At 38.5% G+C, this 16,478-nt stretch overlaps 1 protein-coding gene across 3 annotated transcripts in view; it reads left to right on the top strand.

The window, feature by feature from the left end:
* Positions 1-16,478, top strand: part of LOC119534615 (cytochrome c oxidase assembly factor 1 homolog) — an 84,025-nt gene that overhangs the window by 17,484 nt on the left and 50,063 nt on the right. The window contains exon 1 of one of the 3 annotated variants that reach the window (XM_037837146.1): positions 15,772-15,864. The exons of the other annotated variants lie outside the window; for them this stretch is intronic. Coding sequence (XP_037693074.1) covers positions 15,787-15,864 — 78 coding nt within the window. The 5' untranslated portion in view covers positions 15,772-15,786. Of the gene's footprint in view, positions 1-15,771; positions 15,865-16,478 lie in introns of those variants that run through there. 3 annotated transcript variants of the gene reach the window in all.

Raw genomic sequence — 16,478 nt, 5'->3', positions numbered from 1 at the left:
AAATTAGAGAACATAGTATGACAAACACCCGTGTATCTATCACGGGTGATTATCAAAATCTTTAATTTGTGCTGATGTTGGGATATTATTACTGGACTCTTCCTGACTGGAGGTTTTATATTACTTTAGGTCCATACTTGCTTCTTCGATTTAAAGAACAAATTTGCCTCCAGATGGCGCTAAATAGAGTCTAATTTGGACTGGCTGGATCAAAACCAATAGTCCATCCTGGATTTGCTGGCACAGCCCTGAGTTTTGTTTTATTGCTGAAAGTACACTTAGAATGCATGTCTCAAATTTTTAAGTGTCTTCACTTGCTCTTAAAGTGCCTACTAGGTGTCTTTAAGTGTACGTGTTTTTAAATTTTAAGTAGATGTACTTTATGAGAAGTCAAAGGGACATACTGAAAATGTATCTAAAATAGTTCCAAGTCCAGAATTTATATATTTGAAAAGTAAGGCTGACTCCATGCCCCAAGAATTCCCCACCTCCCGCCTAATTTTTCTTTCAACATATTTCTCAAATGCCTCTGGCCATAACTTCTTAGATAGCTATCGTTCTGAAATGATAGTATTTATGATATGCTAATTAGGTGCTGGGATGTTAAAGCATTCTAAATGTGTGGTGCCACTTTTAAGACATCAAGTAAACTTCTATATAAGATGTAATGGATCAGTTAAAAAAAATTTCTGCCGAAATTGTTGCACATTTCCTGTTTGTGGCTATGTGACAGTGGTGCTATCTGTGGTAGAAAGAGTCAAGTAGAATCAAAGCAATCTTTTAAGACTGGAAACTATATCAGGAGCAAATATAAAACACACCCATACTAATTATAATTAATACTTAGAGAAAAAGTCTTAACCTTTTACAAATAATAGTAGGCTGGCTCTGCAAATCCCACGGATCACTTTAAACAGACATAATTTACTCTGTAATTAATAAGTGAATAAGAACTTTTAATTGACTCATAATAACTGCTTTGGTTACAGACAAAGACATATGAATTTCTTTTCTCAGGGAGATATGAACTATGTACTCCATGTTGCTGTCCTCCCTGTAAAATTTACTGAGTGAGGGGTACATTTGCCTTTTTCTGGATTTGATCTAGTGTATCAAAGTGTGTGCTCTTTAATGAGTGTCTCAATTAATGTCTTTACCTCCCACTCTTGTAATTTGAAGGAGGCAGTTGAGATGTAATTGCGGCTTTCCTAACCTATCATGTTCTGAAGTTTTCCCAAGCCCTACATGTTGCTTCTGTGCTAAAATAAAACTCTGGGGGATTGAAACTTTCTGGTTAACAATTGCAAGAATGTTTATACTAATATAAGGAGGTGGTGAGGCCTCCTGACTTTCAAAGGGGATGACTCTTTTCAGAATGAATATATCAGCCCTTCTGCAGAGTGATCATTTGTGTGGTAGACAGGTTTGTGCTTGGTGTGCCCTCCAAGCAATCTCTAATTATGAAGTTTAGTTATTTAATTAGTAACGACTGATAATGGGCTATTAAAGCACTTTCTGGCTTAGGTTACTGTGTCCTTTGAAACTGAAAACCCAATATCATTCACCAATATGACAAGCTATTTCTGATTCACCCTTCATGGCTACTAACAAAGTTTATGCAAATGATTAGCATAATACAGTTGTTCTTGCTGATTGGCTGTCATCATTTGTGGCTCGGGCTGCCTGGCACATCAACTCTTTAAAACCTTTGCTAAGATTATATTTAGCAGGTTTTGCATGGCCTTTTGTCCTGTGGCTCTGAAATGTACTGTATAAATATTAGTGGGTGACATGTATTCAGTTTCTTCACAGTGGATTGCAGCAGGGAAACCATGGCATTGAGAGATTGTCATTTATACCAGTGAGCTGGGTTTATGCCTCTGCATCTGTGAATTGATATCAGTTTCCTCCTTTGAGATTTTCAAAACTTACTTTATTTACAAGAACAAGTTAGTTGTATTGACTTCGCTAGAATTAATCGAACCTTCTGATTTATCTACCAGTTAAACATTTGCTTTTCATATTGCATATAAGTCTGTAAATTTTGTTTTGACCCTATAAAGTTAGGTTTCCTATGGTTTATGCTTCAGCGCTCTTGGATTTTTATCCTGTATTAGTCTAATTAATCAAAATCTTAAGGAGATTTTTTTTTCTACTTAGTTGAAGTTATATAGATACTTTCTGGCTTCAATAAAATGTCAAAGAACACAGAAGATATATCACTGGTCCTGCTGTGCATCCAAAAACCCAAGTCTCGAAATGAAATAACAGTTATCCACCTTTATATCAGTTGTCTATTCCAACAGGTGATTTTAGAAACTCCCAGGAGACTTGGTGCCCATTGCTGTGTCTGCCTGAAACAGCATTTTCCATTCTACTCCCCTTGCCTCAGGCACTGTATTTAAGCTGTAGTGTTTACAGAGTATTAATATTTAAATTAATATTTAAATAGAAATGTGCCACTTGAAGGCCTTTTAAGGAAATGAAGCTGAGTGTGGGTGCAGCCAGTCCTCCTCTTGTGAAATTCCGGAGTTTTAAGAAAACCCCCAGCAGCCACTCATTTAGAAGCTGAGTATTGTTATGTATTAAGTTGGGAAAATGTGAAATTTTAATCAAATAAGTTTTCTTAGGATATAATACACTTGATTAAAATTTTGAATATTTCTACTTCACACTCACTAGAATGACTATTATTAAAAATATGGAAGGTAACAAGTGCTGGAGAGGATGTGGAGAAATGGGAACCTTAGTGTATTTTGGTTGGAATGTGAAATGGTGTACCCACTTGGAAAACAGTTTGGTAGTTCTTTAGGAAGTTGGACATGGAACTGCTATATGACCCAGCAGTCCCACTTCAAAGTACATACCCCCAAAAATTGAAAGCAGGGAGTTGGACAGATATATTTGTACACCAGTGTTAATAGCAGCTTTGTTCACAGTGGCCTGGGTTTGGAAGCAACCCAAAGGTCCGTCAGCAGATGAATGGATAAACAGATGTGCTGTATACATATAGTGGAATATTGTTCAGCCCTAGAGAGGAGTGAGGTTATGATGCATGCTGCTACATGGGTGAACCATGAAGACACCATGTTGAGTGACTTATTGTCAGAAACAGAGGGACAGATATGGTATGACTCCTTTTATATGAAATAGCTCAGGAAGTGTGCACAAATTGATAGAGACACAAAGGAGAGTACAGGTTGCTGGGGTAGGGGAGGAGGGAGTTGGGGGAGTTAATGCATAATGGGTTTGGGGTGATGGGAAAGTTCTGGTAATGGATGATGGAGAGGGTAGCACATATTGTGAGTATAGTTAATCCCACGGAATTGGATATTTGGGAGTGGTTGAGATGGGAAAGTGTATGTTGCATATATGTTTCCACAATTTAAAAAGAGAGAGAGAAAGATTCAAGAGACAGTAACAACTGAAGATGCTACAGGATCTTGGACTGGATCTAATAATGGACGATAAAATGCCCCAAAGGATGTATTGGGACATAAGAAAAAACTTCAGTATGGACTATAATAAGCTTTATATCAATATTAAGTTTCTTGAACTTGATAACAGTAGTTAAGGTGGTTATATGAATAAATGTAGTTGTTCTTAAGAAATGTACATGAATGTTCTTAAATGTTCAAGGGGCATGAACAAGAGTAAATATACAACTTACTCTCAAATTTTTAGAAAATAGAAAGAGAGATGGATAGATAGAATGATATGGCCAATGTGGCAAAATATTGAGAGTTGGTGGATCTGTGTGTCTGGATGAGGGGTATGTTGGAGTTCTCTTAATGGGGTTTGTATTATTTTTGCAACTGTCTTGTAAATTTGAAATTATTTCAAAAGAAATTTTTAAAAAAAATTCTGAATATTTTAAATATACAGAAAAATTTAGAGACCACCATAGCAAATAATCGTGTACCTATCATTCACTTCTATCAAATCTTGATATTTTTCCATACTTGTCAGGCTTTTGTTTCTTTAAGAAATAAAATAAAATGGGTACAGTGGAAATACCCTGTATAATCCTCCCTGAATGTATTTTTATCTCCTCTATTTTCCTCCTTAGCTGTAACCACCATCCTGGTATATATTATTATATATATAAATGTAGCCATGAGGAAAATACATACATAGTTTTGTTTTCCACATTTTCAATAATGTATATGCATAGCATCATATCATAAATATTTTTCTACAGCTTGCTTTTCTTTAGTTCAGCATTGTGGTTTTGAATTGCATCTGTAGGTTGGTCATCCATTTTAACTAGGATATAGTCTTGCACTGTATGATTCTTTCACAATTTATGTATTTCCTGTTGTTAGATATTTAGGTTTTGGGTTGTTTTGCTTTTATAAGCAATGATGCAGTGAATATTCTTGCACAGGTTTCCTGTATACTTGGGAACGAGTTTGCCCTGGAGTGTAGGATATATTCACAGAAGTGGAATTGCTGGGTTGAAAGGCACATGCATCTTCAGTTTTACTAGATATTGCCAAATTGCTCTCTAAAATAGGTTTATTAATTTACACTCTCACCAGTGGTATATAGAAGTTTTTGTTTTGTATTCTGGTCACTCTTGGTTTTATTAGACTCAAATTTATGGCATATGATCCATATGTAATGGTTTTTCTTATTGCTTAATTTGCATTTTCCTAATTATTAATGAAATATAAGCATCATTCATTCATTCACTAGCTGCACTGAGTGCTATGAAGTGACAGGCAAAATCCTTTCCTGTGTGCTTAGATTCTAGTGAAGTGAGTCAAAAATGAATAGACATGGAAATAGATTGTATCTGAGATGGTAATAAGTACTGTGGAGAAAATTAAAGCAGGGTAAGCAATATAGAGACTGCTAGTTTGGGTGGAGATTATTTTATTTAGGACAGTAAGGAAAGAACTTACTGATGAGATGACATATGAGCAGAGACCTGAAGAATGTGACAGTGACAAAGAGAGAGAAGGCTGTGTGGACAACTCGGAAGAACATTCTAGGCAGAGGGAATAGCAAGTACATGTGTGGCATGTTCATAGAACCCAAGGAGACCAATGTGGTGGGAAGACAGTGACTGAGTGTGCAAAAGGAGATGAGATGAAAGAAGTCAAAGGGGGCCTTATAGGCCGTTGTAGAAATGTTTCATTTTACCTTGAACAGAGGAGTGATGTACTCTTATTCAGGCTTTAAAAGCTCACTCTAGTTGCTGGGTTGAGAGGAGACTGAGGGAGCTGAGGGACACTAGTCAGGAGATTATGGCCATGATCCAGGGAAGAAGTGATGGTGGCAGTCCAGGATTGTGCAGAATGAAGGTGGTAAAAAGTGGCCGGAGTCTGGATATATTTTGAAAGTAGAGTCAACAAGATGTGCTGATGTATTTCATATGGGATGCGAGAGAAAAAGTGTCAAGGTTTTCAACCACCTGGACAGTTGGAAGATTGGAGTTGCCATTCATTGAAAGCAGTCTGTTGGAGAAGCAGGTTTGAGGAGTGGGGAGAAATCAGGAGTTTGATTTTGAGCAAGCAAGTTCCAGATGCCTTTTCAGTATTCAGGTTACGAGGTTGGCTGGGCAGTTAGTTACACACGTCTGAAGTACAAAGGGTCTGAAGTAGAGGTGTGCATGTCAGCATAGAGGAGTTGTTGAAAGCTGAGACTGGATCAAGTGTGGAGATAGAAGTCCAAGGACTGAGCCCCGGGTACTCTAAAGATGGGAACTGAGTCTTACCAATGAAAGTGACTGAAGAGGAGGGGCTAGGAATGAGGAGGACCAGGAACCAATCTTGAAGCCTGGAGTAGAAACTTGCAAAGCAGGACTGGTCAGCTGTATCAAATGCTCTCATAGTTCAAGTCATATGAGCACTTGAGATTTGACCTTTGGTTTTAGCAACATGTAGATCAGTGCATACGTTCCCAGGAGCTGGTTTGGTGGCGCAGTCAGGAGCTAAAGGCTAGGTTGATGTGCCCTCGAAAGAATGGGAAGACAGGAAAGGAGACATCTCTTTTGAGAAGTTTCTCTCTAAAGGGGCATAGAGAAGTGGGACAGGTGCTGGAGGAAGATGTGGGAGTCAGTTTTTTTAAAAAATGGGAGCTATTATAGTGTGTTGGCTGATGTGACTGATGTAACAGAGAGGGGAAGATTGGTGATGACTGAGCAGGAGGAGGGAATTGCTGGAGCGAGGTTGAGTAGAGTCAGGGGATGGGATGGCCTGTGCAGTCAGTGGAGGGAGTGGTCCTAGGTAGGAGGCCAGGCCGTTGATGCATGGTGGCTGGCCAAGAAAGGCAGAGAGCATAGGCACAATGCAAGTAGATTGATAGATTCTGACTACTTTTATTTTCTCAGTGAATTTGGAAGCAAGGTCATCTGCTAAGCATGAGTGGGGAGGAGATGTAGAAAGGTAAAGAGAGGAAAAGGTGTGGCCCAGTCATCCAGGCGACTAGGGAAATGATGTGTAATGACGAGTCCACACCACTCACCCACTTGGAGTCAATCCTAAGTGTACTGCAGGATCATCTAGCAGGGTTGTTTTGTTCCTTCAGCTAGGTTCACTTGTGCAAATTAGGTAGCCAATAGGATTTATCTTGGATTGGATTTTTTCCAGGTGATAAAGAGGGAGCTAGAGGGAGCAAGATAGTGGAGGGTATGGTCAAAGGAAGGGAGATTATAAAGTCCACCCATGGACTCTAAGCTGGGTGAAAAGGTGAGAGCATCAATGGCTTATAGAACTAGGGTTTAAAAATGTTGGAGCAAAGACATTTGATGAGGTGAGCTGAAAAGATCAGGGGTGGCTGGAGGGTGGGAGGCTAGAAATTGAGATTGTGGAGGGGGTCAACTTTTTGGTAACTAAGACAAGTTTTAGGGTGTAACTGGGAATGAGTTGCTGAGGTGAAGTGAGTTATGGGAGGAGAGGAGGATGTCAGGGACCATCTGTGCAGATTTTTAAATCCTCCTGTGTTTTGACAAGAGCAGTTTGTCAAAAGCAGAGTGTCATGGCCAGGAGCTAAAATCTCTAAGGAACAAGGTAGGATGAAGTGTCGATGACTGCTGGATTAGGGATGGTGTGGTCTGAGAATATGAGCTTCAAAGTTGGAATTTTAGGGAGGCAGGTGAGATAGTATTTTGGAAGTGGCAATGAGAAATGAGGAGGGCCCTTACCATTTCTTCAAGCCTAGTGGAAAGAGGGCTGTGAGAGAAAAGGTAGCCATGGCTAAAGAGGGCTGCAGGACAAGGAGAGGCCAGTTTCAGGGGGTGGTGGCTCTCAAAGCTGGTGCCTGTGAAAATCTCCTGGGAGGACTTTGTGGACATGTCGTTTCCTGGGTTCCACCCCAGATGTTCTGACTCGGGTCATCTGTGGTGGAGCTCATGCCTAGGTACATTTTTTTTTTTTTTAAACTTGCAGGCAATTGTGATGAGTCAGAAGTTGTGAGCCACTGAGGTCAAGCGAGAATGTTGAGAAAAGAGGTTGAGTAATTGGGGATGGTGGATGGATATGCATTTCGGAGGGCACAGTGAAAGGGGTGTGGGAATTGGATGGCATCTTTTCCAAGTCTGTCAGTCTTTTGGATTTCCCATTCTGTGACTTGCATATTCATAAGCATGCCTCATTTTTATTAAGTGCTGATTTTTGTTTTGGTTTAAGCTTTTTATTAACGAATTACATAAATATAGAAAAGTTCACACCTAAACACATCATGTAATAAGCACACCAATCACAAGCACCCAGAAGCCACACTTGGGCCCACTATAATCACTGCCACCTCCGTTGGGGAAGGTATGATTTTTAAAAATAATTTTATTCTGCCTACCTTAAAGAACAAGGTCTCAAGTTCAGAGTGCACCAGCCTTAGGTTATATGGTAAATCAAAACAGTCACAGTCATGTGTATTTCTGTCTTCTTCTTAAGGTACATGGGGTACATAGAGAAGACTTGAAAAATTCAGGGTAATATTTTTTTTCCACCGGAAAATTGGCCTCCTGACATGAATTGCAGTTTGCGCACCTAAGAGATTGTAGCCTTTTCTGCTTGCCCTTCATCAGCTCTATCCATGACTGACTGAAGATGAGCTGTTGGGCAAGTACAAACATACTGTAAGTGACAGGACCTTACTGGGTTGGTCACGGACAACTTATGCCTTCTCCCCTGTCTGATCTGGATTCTGAATTGAGGATTGGGGATGGTAAAGCAGCTGTAAGCCAGGTCTGTGTCAGTGAAGAGCTCTTGGGAATGGTCACCATGGTTTTTCGTAACTGTAAAGTATATTGAATAAACATGAATTGCAAGATTCTGCTTTCAACACTGGCAGTTATCAATTTCTGGTGTTTTAAGAACAGCTGTCAATTTTAAGAATAGAAAAAGGAAAACCTGGGTTTTTGATCATAGATGAGCAACACAATGAACTTAATTTAGCCACTTTTCATTTATTTACAGAACACTGGGAAGCGAAAGTCAGTGGAACACTATGATCAAGGTTTTTTATTACTATCAGAGCAGGAAATACCTGTCCATTTTATTTTACCTAAATGTTCAGCATTTATTGAAGAATAAAACAAATTGAAAATAGCATAAAATATTTTAAAACCCTGGAAAAAAATTGAAAGGGATAAGGGCTAAAAAGTACTGCTTGCTTGCTTTCAAATAGTCATATTGCATTACGGTCTCTAAAATACTTTGAAGTTTAGATGAGTAGACTATCAGAGTATCATTATTATTAATAAATATACCATAACTTACTACATTTCTTGAGAAAAGTATTTTGAAATGCACAGTTGATCACTCAGGGTGTATGTTTCTGTCTGCATTTCAGTGTCCTTACACTGAATACAAAGTACATCAGGTGTGCTGTGATGGTTTGTGATTATGAATGAGGACAGTTTAGGATGCTGAATAGTCATGTAACAGGTCTCCCCTTTTTTGGCTAAATTGTCCCAGGTAAACCTTTGGCCTTTAAAAGAGTAATTTGCACGCATTCTTGATGGCATGTTGCGATATTTAACAATGCTCTCTGTTTTAGTTTTCCAGCTGCTAAAACAAATACCATACAATGGGTTGGCTAACAATAGGAATTTACTGGCTCACAGTTTCAGCGAATGGAAGGCTTGCTTCCTCCTGTGGTCAGTGTCTTCTGACTGGTAGGCAATCTTTGGTGTTCCTTGACTTTACTGTCACATGCCTATGCACATGGTGGTGTCTTCTTTTTTCTCTTCAGGGTTCCGTTGACTTCCAGCTTCTGGCTGCCCCCCCCGGGGCTTCCTCTACTGTGTCCAGTTTTCCTTGCTTTTAAGGACTTTAGCCAAATTGGATTAAGGCCACCCTCATTCCGTTTGGGCACACCTTAACTCATAACATCTTCAAAGGTACTATTTACAAATGGATTCACATCCATGGGCCCAGGGATTGGGACCTGAAGATGCATTTTGTGGGGGACCATGATTCAATGCCCAACACTTTCTAACTTAAAATTATTCCTTTATCTGCAGCTGTGTTTAATCCATTGACATTAAAAATTACTATTGATACAGTGGGATTTATCTCTGCCATATTTTTATTTTCCATATGTCTCATGTCCTTTTTGTTTCTCTGTTCCTCCATTATTACTTTCTTTTGAATTGAATGACTGTTTTCTTGTGTAGCATTTAAATTCCATCAATTATTTTTTCACTGTGTTTTTGAGTCACTTTGTTTAGTGGTTGCTCTAGGGTTTACCATATATATATTAATTTATTAGAATCACCTTCGTATTTATACTGCCTTAATTTCAGTAATATATAGAAACGTTCCCATATACAGTTCTACTCCCTTTTCCCCCTCTTGTGTTATTATTGTTATAGATATATCTATCAATGTTACAAGCCCAACAATTAGTTATTATAATTATGACTTTGCCATCTGTTGTCATTTCTTTACCCGTTACAGCTTTGCTCCCACCCACCTCCTTTGCACTGTTGGCAGACATATTGCACAGATATTACATTTCTATATATTATAGGTTCACTCATACATTACTTGCGTATTATTTACTACACTTGCTTTCACATCAGCTAAGAGAAGAAAAATATGTATTAATAGTGTCTATTATAATTGCACAGTTACCTTTATTGATCTGCTTTGTTTGTTTGCCATCTGGGGTCACTTGCTTTCAGACTGAAAAACTTCCTTTAATATTTCTTGTAAGGCAGGTCTGATAACGAATTCTCTCAGTTTTTTGTTTATCTTGGAAAGGCTTTATTTCGTCATGTTGGTTTTCATTTTTTTTTTGTTGGTTTGCAGAACAATCATGCATTAAATACAGAATTCCCATATACCACCTCACCACCAACAACTTGCATTGGTGTGGAACATTTCTTACAATTGATGGTAGCACATTTTTATAATTGTATTATCAATTGATGTAGGTTTCACTGTGTAGTGTAGTTCTGTGGATTTTAAAAAAATTTTTGTTACCATATGTACAATCTAAGACTTCCCCTATAATCATATTCAGATTTATATTTCAGTGCTGATAATTGAGTTTACAGTGCTATACTACTATTACCACCTTCCATTATCAAAACATTTCCATCATTCCAAATAGAAACCCTCTACACTTTAAGTGTAAACTTCCCATTTCCTATTCCCTCCCCACCCTCTGGTAACCTATATTCTAGATTCTGACTCATTGGGTTTTCTAATTGTTTCTGATTGTTTTCTAATTATTCTAATTGTTTCAAAACAGCAAGATTATACAATTTTTGTCCTTCTGTGTCTGGCTTATTTCAGGCAACATGATGTCTTCCAGGTTCATCCTTGTTGCTAAGGGCACTGTGGTGGCACAGCATAGCAAGGAGAATGAAGGTTGAAGATGGGGTTAAAGTTGCTAATTATCTGACCTTAATTTAGGGAGATTATCCTGGATTATCTGGGTGGTCTCAATGTAATTTCAAGTGTTCCTAAAAGTGAAGGAGGGAATCGGAAGAAAGAACAAGAGACCTAGCAGCATGGGAAGAACGTGACCCAACATTGCTGGTTTTGAAACTGGAGGAAAGGGGCCTTGAGCCAAGGAAAGCAGATGGCCTCTAGAAACTGGAGAAGGTAAAGAAACAAATTCACCCCTAGAGCTCCCAGAAAAAAATGCACCCTGCTGACCCCTTGATCTTAGTCCAGTGAGATCCATGTTGACCTTCTGATCAATAGAACTGTAAGATAATAAAATTGTCCATTATTAACATGAAGCCTCCTGCCATATCCCAATACCAGACCCCATTATTTGTCTGATCAGTTGTTTTAAGCCACTAAGTTTGTGGTAATTTGTTACAGCAGCCATGGAAAACTAATGTGGGCAACTTATACTTCTCCTCAGAAAAAGTCATCTACCTTGGTGCTGTCTTTCCTTATCAACTGATTATTGCATTGGTTACCCTGATTTTCCTTAAATATGCTGGCTCCATGTTTTTCTTCTAGATTCTTGGATATAGCAGTCACTTATGAGACTCTCCATTCTCAATCAACCATGAAACCATGATTGTCCTCATAGCTCCTTGGCATTTGCACACTGGCTTTACAAAATGCAGTCAGTTTTGAAAGGCTACATGACTTTTTTTTTTAATGAGAAGTTGCAGGTTTACAGAAAAATCGTGTATAAAATACAGAGTTCCCATATACCACCCTATTATTAACACCTTGCATTAGTGTGGTACATTTTTTACAATACATGAAAAAACATTTTTATAGTTGTTCTGTTAACTATAGCGCATCACTTACAATAAGTTTTGCAGTTTTTGTGGTATAGTCCTATGCTGCTGCTGTTGTTGCTTTTTATTTTTATTCTAGTAAAAGGCTAGATAATATTTTGAAACCATATTCCAAGAATTCAAGGTCAGTCATAAACTGATCCAGTACTCTTAAGTGTCCTGACCTAGCCTAACACCTTCAAGTAATTACTTTTGTCACCTTGTGACGCTTATTGGGGAAACGACCTATATGGCAACAAATACAGCTGCTCATGGTTTTGCAATTTAGGAAGTGAGCGAGTGAGACACACATCTTTTGTTTCTTACTTCACAGGGGAGGCAGATGCAGGGCCATTCCCTGGTTACCTGCTTCATTGGGCTGACTTTTTCAGCATGCTAAAGGGCGTGCCTGACAGCCTAATTTGCCACGATGTAGCCAACACAGCCAACTATTAGCTCCTGTAAAAGGTATAATCCTTGATTTGATGCAACACCAAGTTTGGCCTCATTGCCCAATGGATGTTGTAGAATTAATTGGTGTTGGGAGTTCTATTTTGCGAAAGCCTACTAGGTCAGTGTGCTATGAGTTAGCTATGACAACTGAATTGCCCAGCCTTTTAAAATTAATATAATTCTGTGTTTGGGAGGCTTTGAATTCAAAGCTTTTTTTCTCCTCAGCAAATTCTATATTAGGGTCACCAGAAAGGAAGAATCCGTAATTCTGACTTCTGTATTTGCTTCTTCACTGTCAAGGAAACAAATTATTTATTTATTTACTTATTTATTTAAAATCATTTACTTATCTACCATACAGTCTATCCAAAGTGTACAATCAATGGCTTTTGGAAATTATTTATTGATTAAAAAATTTCTTGGCCAACTTGAAGTGAGGACCTCACTGGCTTTCCTTCCTGCACTATCTCCTAATATTCTGGATATAAGGAAGAGGATATTTCATATCTTTTTAGACCCGAGGGACATTAGTTAGTATCATGGACCAACTGATTCTTATAGATACCATATTGCTGGGTGTTGCTTTGTTGTTGTTTTCTTAAATCCATAACTATCATCTCTGCCTTTCAATCATAATGTATAGACAATTTATATTTAATTTAATAATCAATATGATCAGGTTTAAATCTATCACCTTGCTTTGTGTTTTCTATGTGTCCCGTGTGTCTTTTTCCCTTTTTTTGTTTTCCTGCCCTCTTTGGATTATTTTTTTGGGTGTGTGGTTTAATTTTATCTATATTATTGGATTATTAGCTACATCTTTTTTGTTTTATTTATTTTTTTAGTACTTACTCTAACTTTATGCAGTCTACTTTTAAGTTATATACTATTATTTTAAAGTAATATTTCTTTCACTTAAGGACTCTACAATGATATACATCCATTCTACCCCCACCTACAGTCCCTTGTGCTATTTTTCAGACATATTTTACTTCTATATGTTATAAACTCCAAAATACACTATTACTAAGTTTGCTTTAAACACTTAATTTTTGAAGAGTTTAAAAATGAGAAAAAAAATGTCTTTTAACAGTTATCCACATATTTATAGTTCAGGCCGCCTTATTTCTTTTTGTAGTTACAAATTTCCATCTGACTTTATTTTCTTTCTGCCTGAAAAATTCCTTTAAGATTTCTTGGAGTACAGATCTGCTGTCAGTGAATTAGAGCAGTTTTTATTTGGAAAAAATATCTATTTTGCCTTCATTTTGAAAGATGTTTTTGCTGGGTATAGGATTCTAGGTTGACTTTTTTTTTTTTTTTTTTTTTTTTTAAACTTTACCACATCTTTCTGCCCACTGGGAAGTGTTTTCTGACATACAGACTGATTTCCTGATGTGTAAGGATCATCATCTCTGACCACTGACTGCCAGAACCCCAGTAAGATTTTCCAGGAGCAAACACATACAAGATTGCAGTCAGACTGTCTGCCTTGCCTCTAAAAACATTAATGCACTTGCGTAGAAAAAGAAGGAAGAGCTCCTTCTTTGCTAGGATGGCCTGTAGGAGCCTGAAGGAGAGTGTATGATGTCTCCCACTCAGGTGACTCCTTCCATGTTTTCTCCTATCTGTATAGTTTTTGTAGTTTCTCTGCCCAAATGGAACAGCTCATTTCTACCTAGATCGTCGTTAGGATCCGGTGGACCAAGCCAACAGTGATGATGTGAATTACAGCCATGCGGATTGGGTTGACCTAGATAAATAATGGTAAAGAACTGAGAGGACTTGGCTGTGTGGGATAGGAAAGACATCACGGAGACTGTATGCATTTTCTTCTTTGTTTGTGTAACAGAATCCTACATTTTAGCTGGGCACATTGCTGCCCAGTGAAATGATTGCATTTTCAAAGTCTTTTTGTAGCTAGATGTGGCCAGTCACTAAATTCAGACTAGTGAGATGAAAGTAGAATTATGTGCAGTTTCTAGAAAATGTCATTAAAAGGATTGAGCCCTACTTCTCCTCTTCCCTACTGGCTATTATGTGCCTGTGATGGCAGGAGCTCAGGCAACCATATTAGGCTTTGAAGTGGAAAGCACCTGTTGAGAAGAGCAGGACATCAAGTTGGAAAGAGAGCCCTGACACTATGAACTACCATACCCTAGACTGACAACCTCTGAGCTGCTTTTGTGTGTGTGAGTTTTCATTTTGTTTTTTGTTTTGTTTGTCTGGTTTTGTTCTTGTATGTTGCTGTACGCAGCTGAGGCGGCTCAGATTTTTATCCTGGATGACTAAGTCCTGATGCATTTGACAAAGTTGTGGAATAGAGAAGGAACAAACTGGGAAGGTGCTTGTGGAGGTGGATAATTTTACAAAAGAGCCACACACTAACATGGTTGTCTTTTCAATGAAAGGTTGCTTTTTAAAAAAAAAAAATCATAAAAGTATTAAAGTGCATTTAAACCTTTTTTTTCCTTTTGTTTACTCAGGCATTAACAATGACCTCATACTTCAATTACTTGAGGAATTTGATGACTTAGTCTTACATCATGATAGAGTTCTGAAATATCCAGGCTCTCACTACCTCATTTTCCTGTCTGTTAATGGAGAAGTACAAGTTTTAGTTACATTCTTGAATTATAAAGAGATTTTTAGTTTTCAGGATCCCCAAAAGATAAATTGAGGTAAAACATGGAAGAATCCATGACCTGTTGGAACTATTTATGACGTGCTATTTTCCCTTTGGTTTAGGTCTTTAGCCTCAACAGTTAACTGTTAAAGAACCTTTATCTGGTGTTTTGAACTTCTCTTGCACTCTGAGCTGCCTTCCCATTCTAGCTTTTAGCCCTGGGTCTGCTCTGCCTTACACTTGTTCATTTTCCCCTTTTTGTGCAGCTTTTCTGCTTCTGGTAACTTCTGTGTTTGGTTATCCTGACCCATGGAACCAGATGGGGTCAGTGTTTGAAGGCACCCAGTTTTTCCATTTAGGGACTGGGCTGAGAGTGTGCACAGCTTGCCAGTAGTTCCTCTGCGGGTCACTCTGGTTCCTGGGGGACGGTTTATATGCTCGTGTGTGCTGGCTGCTAGGGCCCCGCCTTGGGTCTCTGTGGCCTTGGGTCCCTGTGCCTCAATGTGCGTGGGACTCGCAGTTGCTGCCACGGATGGTTCTGTGGTCAGCAACCAGTGCAGCAGATGCCCAGGCTGCAGCATTGCCTTTGTGCGTCTCCTAAACCACCTGGCGTTGGGGAGGGATCAGACTGGCAAGTCCACCCTTTTTCTTCCATTCAGCATTTGTGGAATCTTTCTCCAGACTATTGTCCTCCAGAATTCCAAGCAATTTGAATCTGTCCTTTTCTTTAGTTGTCTCCAAGGGGAAACGGTCCAGGGGATGTTTTATGCCACCATTTTGATCAGGATTTAATTTATTGTTAATTATTCTCTCTCTCTGATCTTTCTCCCTCAGCACACATATGATGGATTTGTATTGGTCGTTTTAAGCTTGAAGCCATTAAGGAAGAACTTAAAAAGCTTGTTTTCTTTATCTTCTTGCGTGTTAGCAATGGAAGCTCAGTGTCTCTTTATGCTTTTTAAAAAATTTGTCTTCTCCAGATGCTGGCAAACAAGTTGGAATTTGAATGACTCATGAAATCTTTCATGGCAGTGGCTGTAGGTGTGAAAAGAAAACTCTAGGCAGATTCTGTGCTAGAGCTGAGGTAATGCATCCTGGGGAAACAGTGGTTGGAACTCAAGTAGCTTTGAGCAGGTAAGTTAATAGCAGAGGATACTGCCAGAAACAAGCACGTATAAAAGAAGAAAAGAAATGGAAACAGTAAGACCATTGAAAACAAAGATACAGGGGGGAGCAAGGTTTGAGGCCCCTGTGGAAGTCCTTAGAGGGCAAAGGCTTTAAAAGCTGAAACTAATTCATTTTTTTTTTTTTTTTTGATGTAATAGTCATTACATAGTAGCAGGCCAGTGTCTCACCCATATTATATCAGTGTATTTGTTTTATACTTGTGCTGTAACATAGAGTAGTGTCCTATACATAGGACCTTTTTCTTCAAAACTGTGTCTCATTGAAAACAAAGGCAGGCATACTTTGAGCTGAATTGACAGCTCTGGCTATAAAGATAAATATAGCACTTTTCAGGTAGTTAATTCATGAATAATCAATGAGCCAGCAAAGGAGAAAAAGTGACATATGGCAGCCTGGTATAGATTGAATGCTTGTCACCTTCCCCTCCCTACCCTTTTCCCATCTCTAATTTATTGAAAGAAACAAAGCCACAGGGAAAATCTACAGGGCAGCTTATTTGTGAAATGTCTC

The sequence above is a fragment of the Choloepus didactylus genome, chromosome 5, assembly GCF_015220235.1.
Source record: "Choloepus didactylus isolate mChoDid1 chromosome 5, mChoDid1.pri, whole genome shotgun sequence".
NCBI lineage: Eukaryota > Metazoa > Chordata > Mammalia > Pilosa > Megalonychidae > Choloepus > Choloepus didactylus.
Note: the sequence above shows the minus strand (reverse complement) of the source record. Positions and strands in the feature narration are given on the sequence as shown.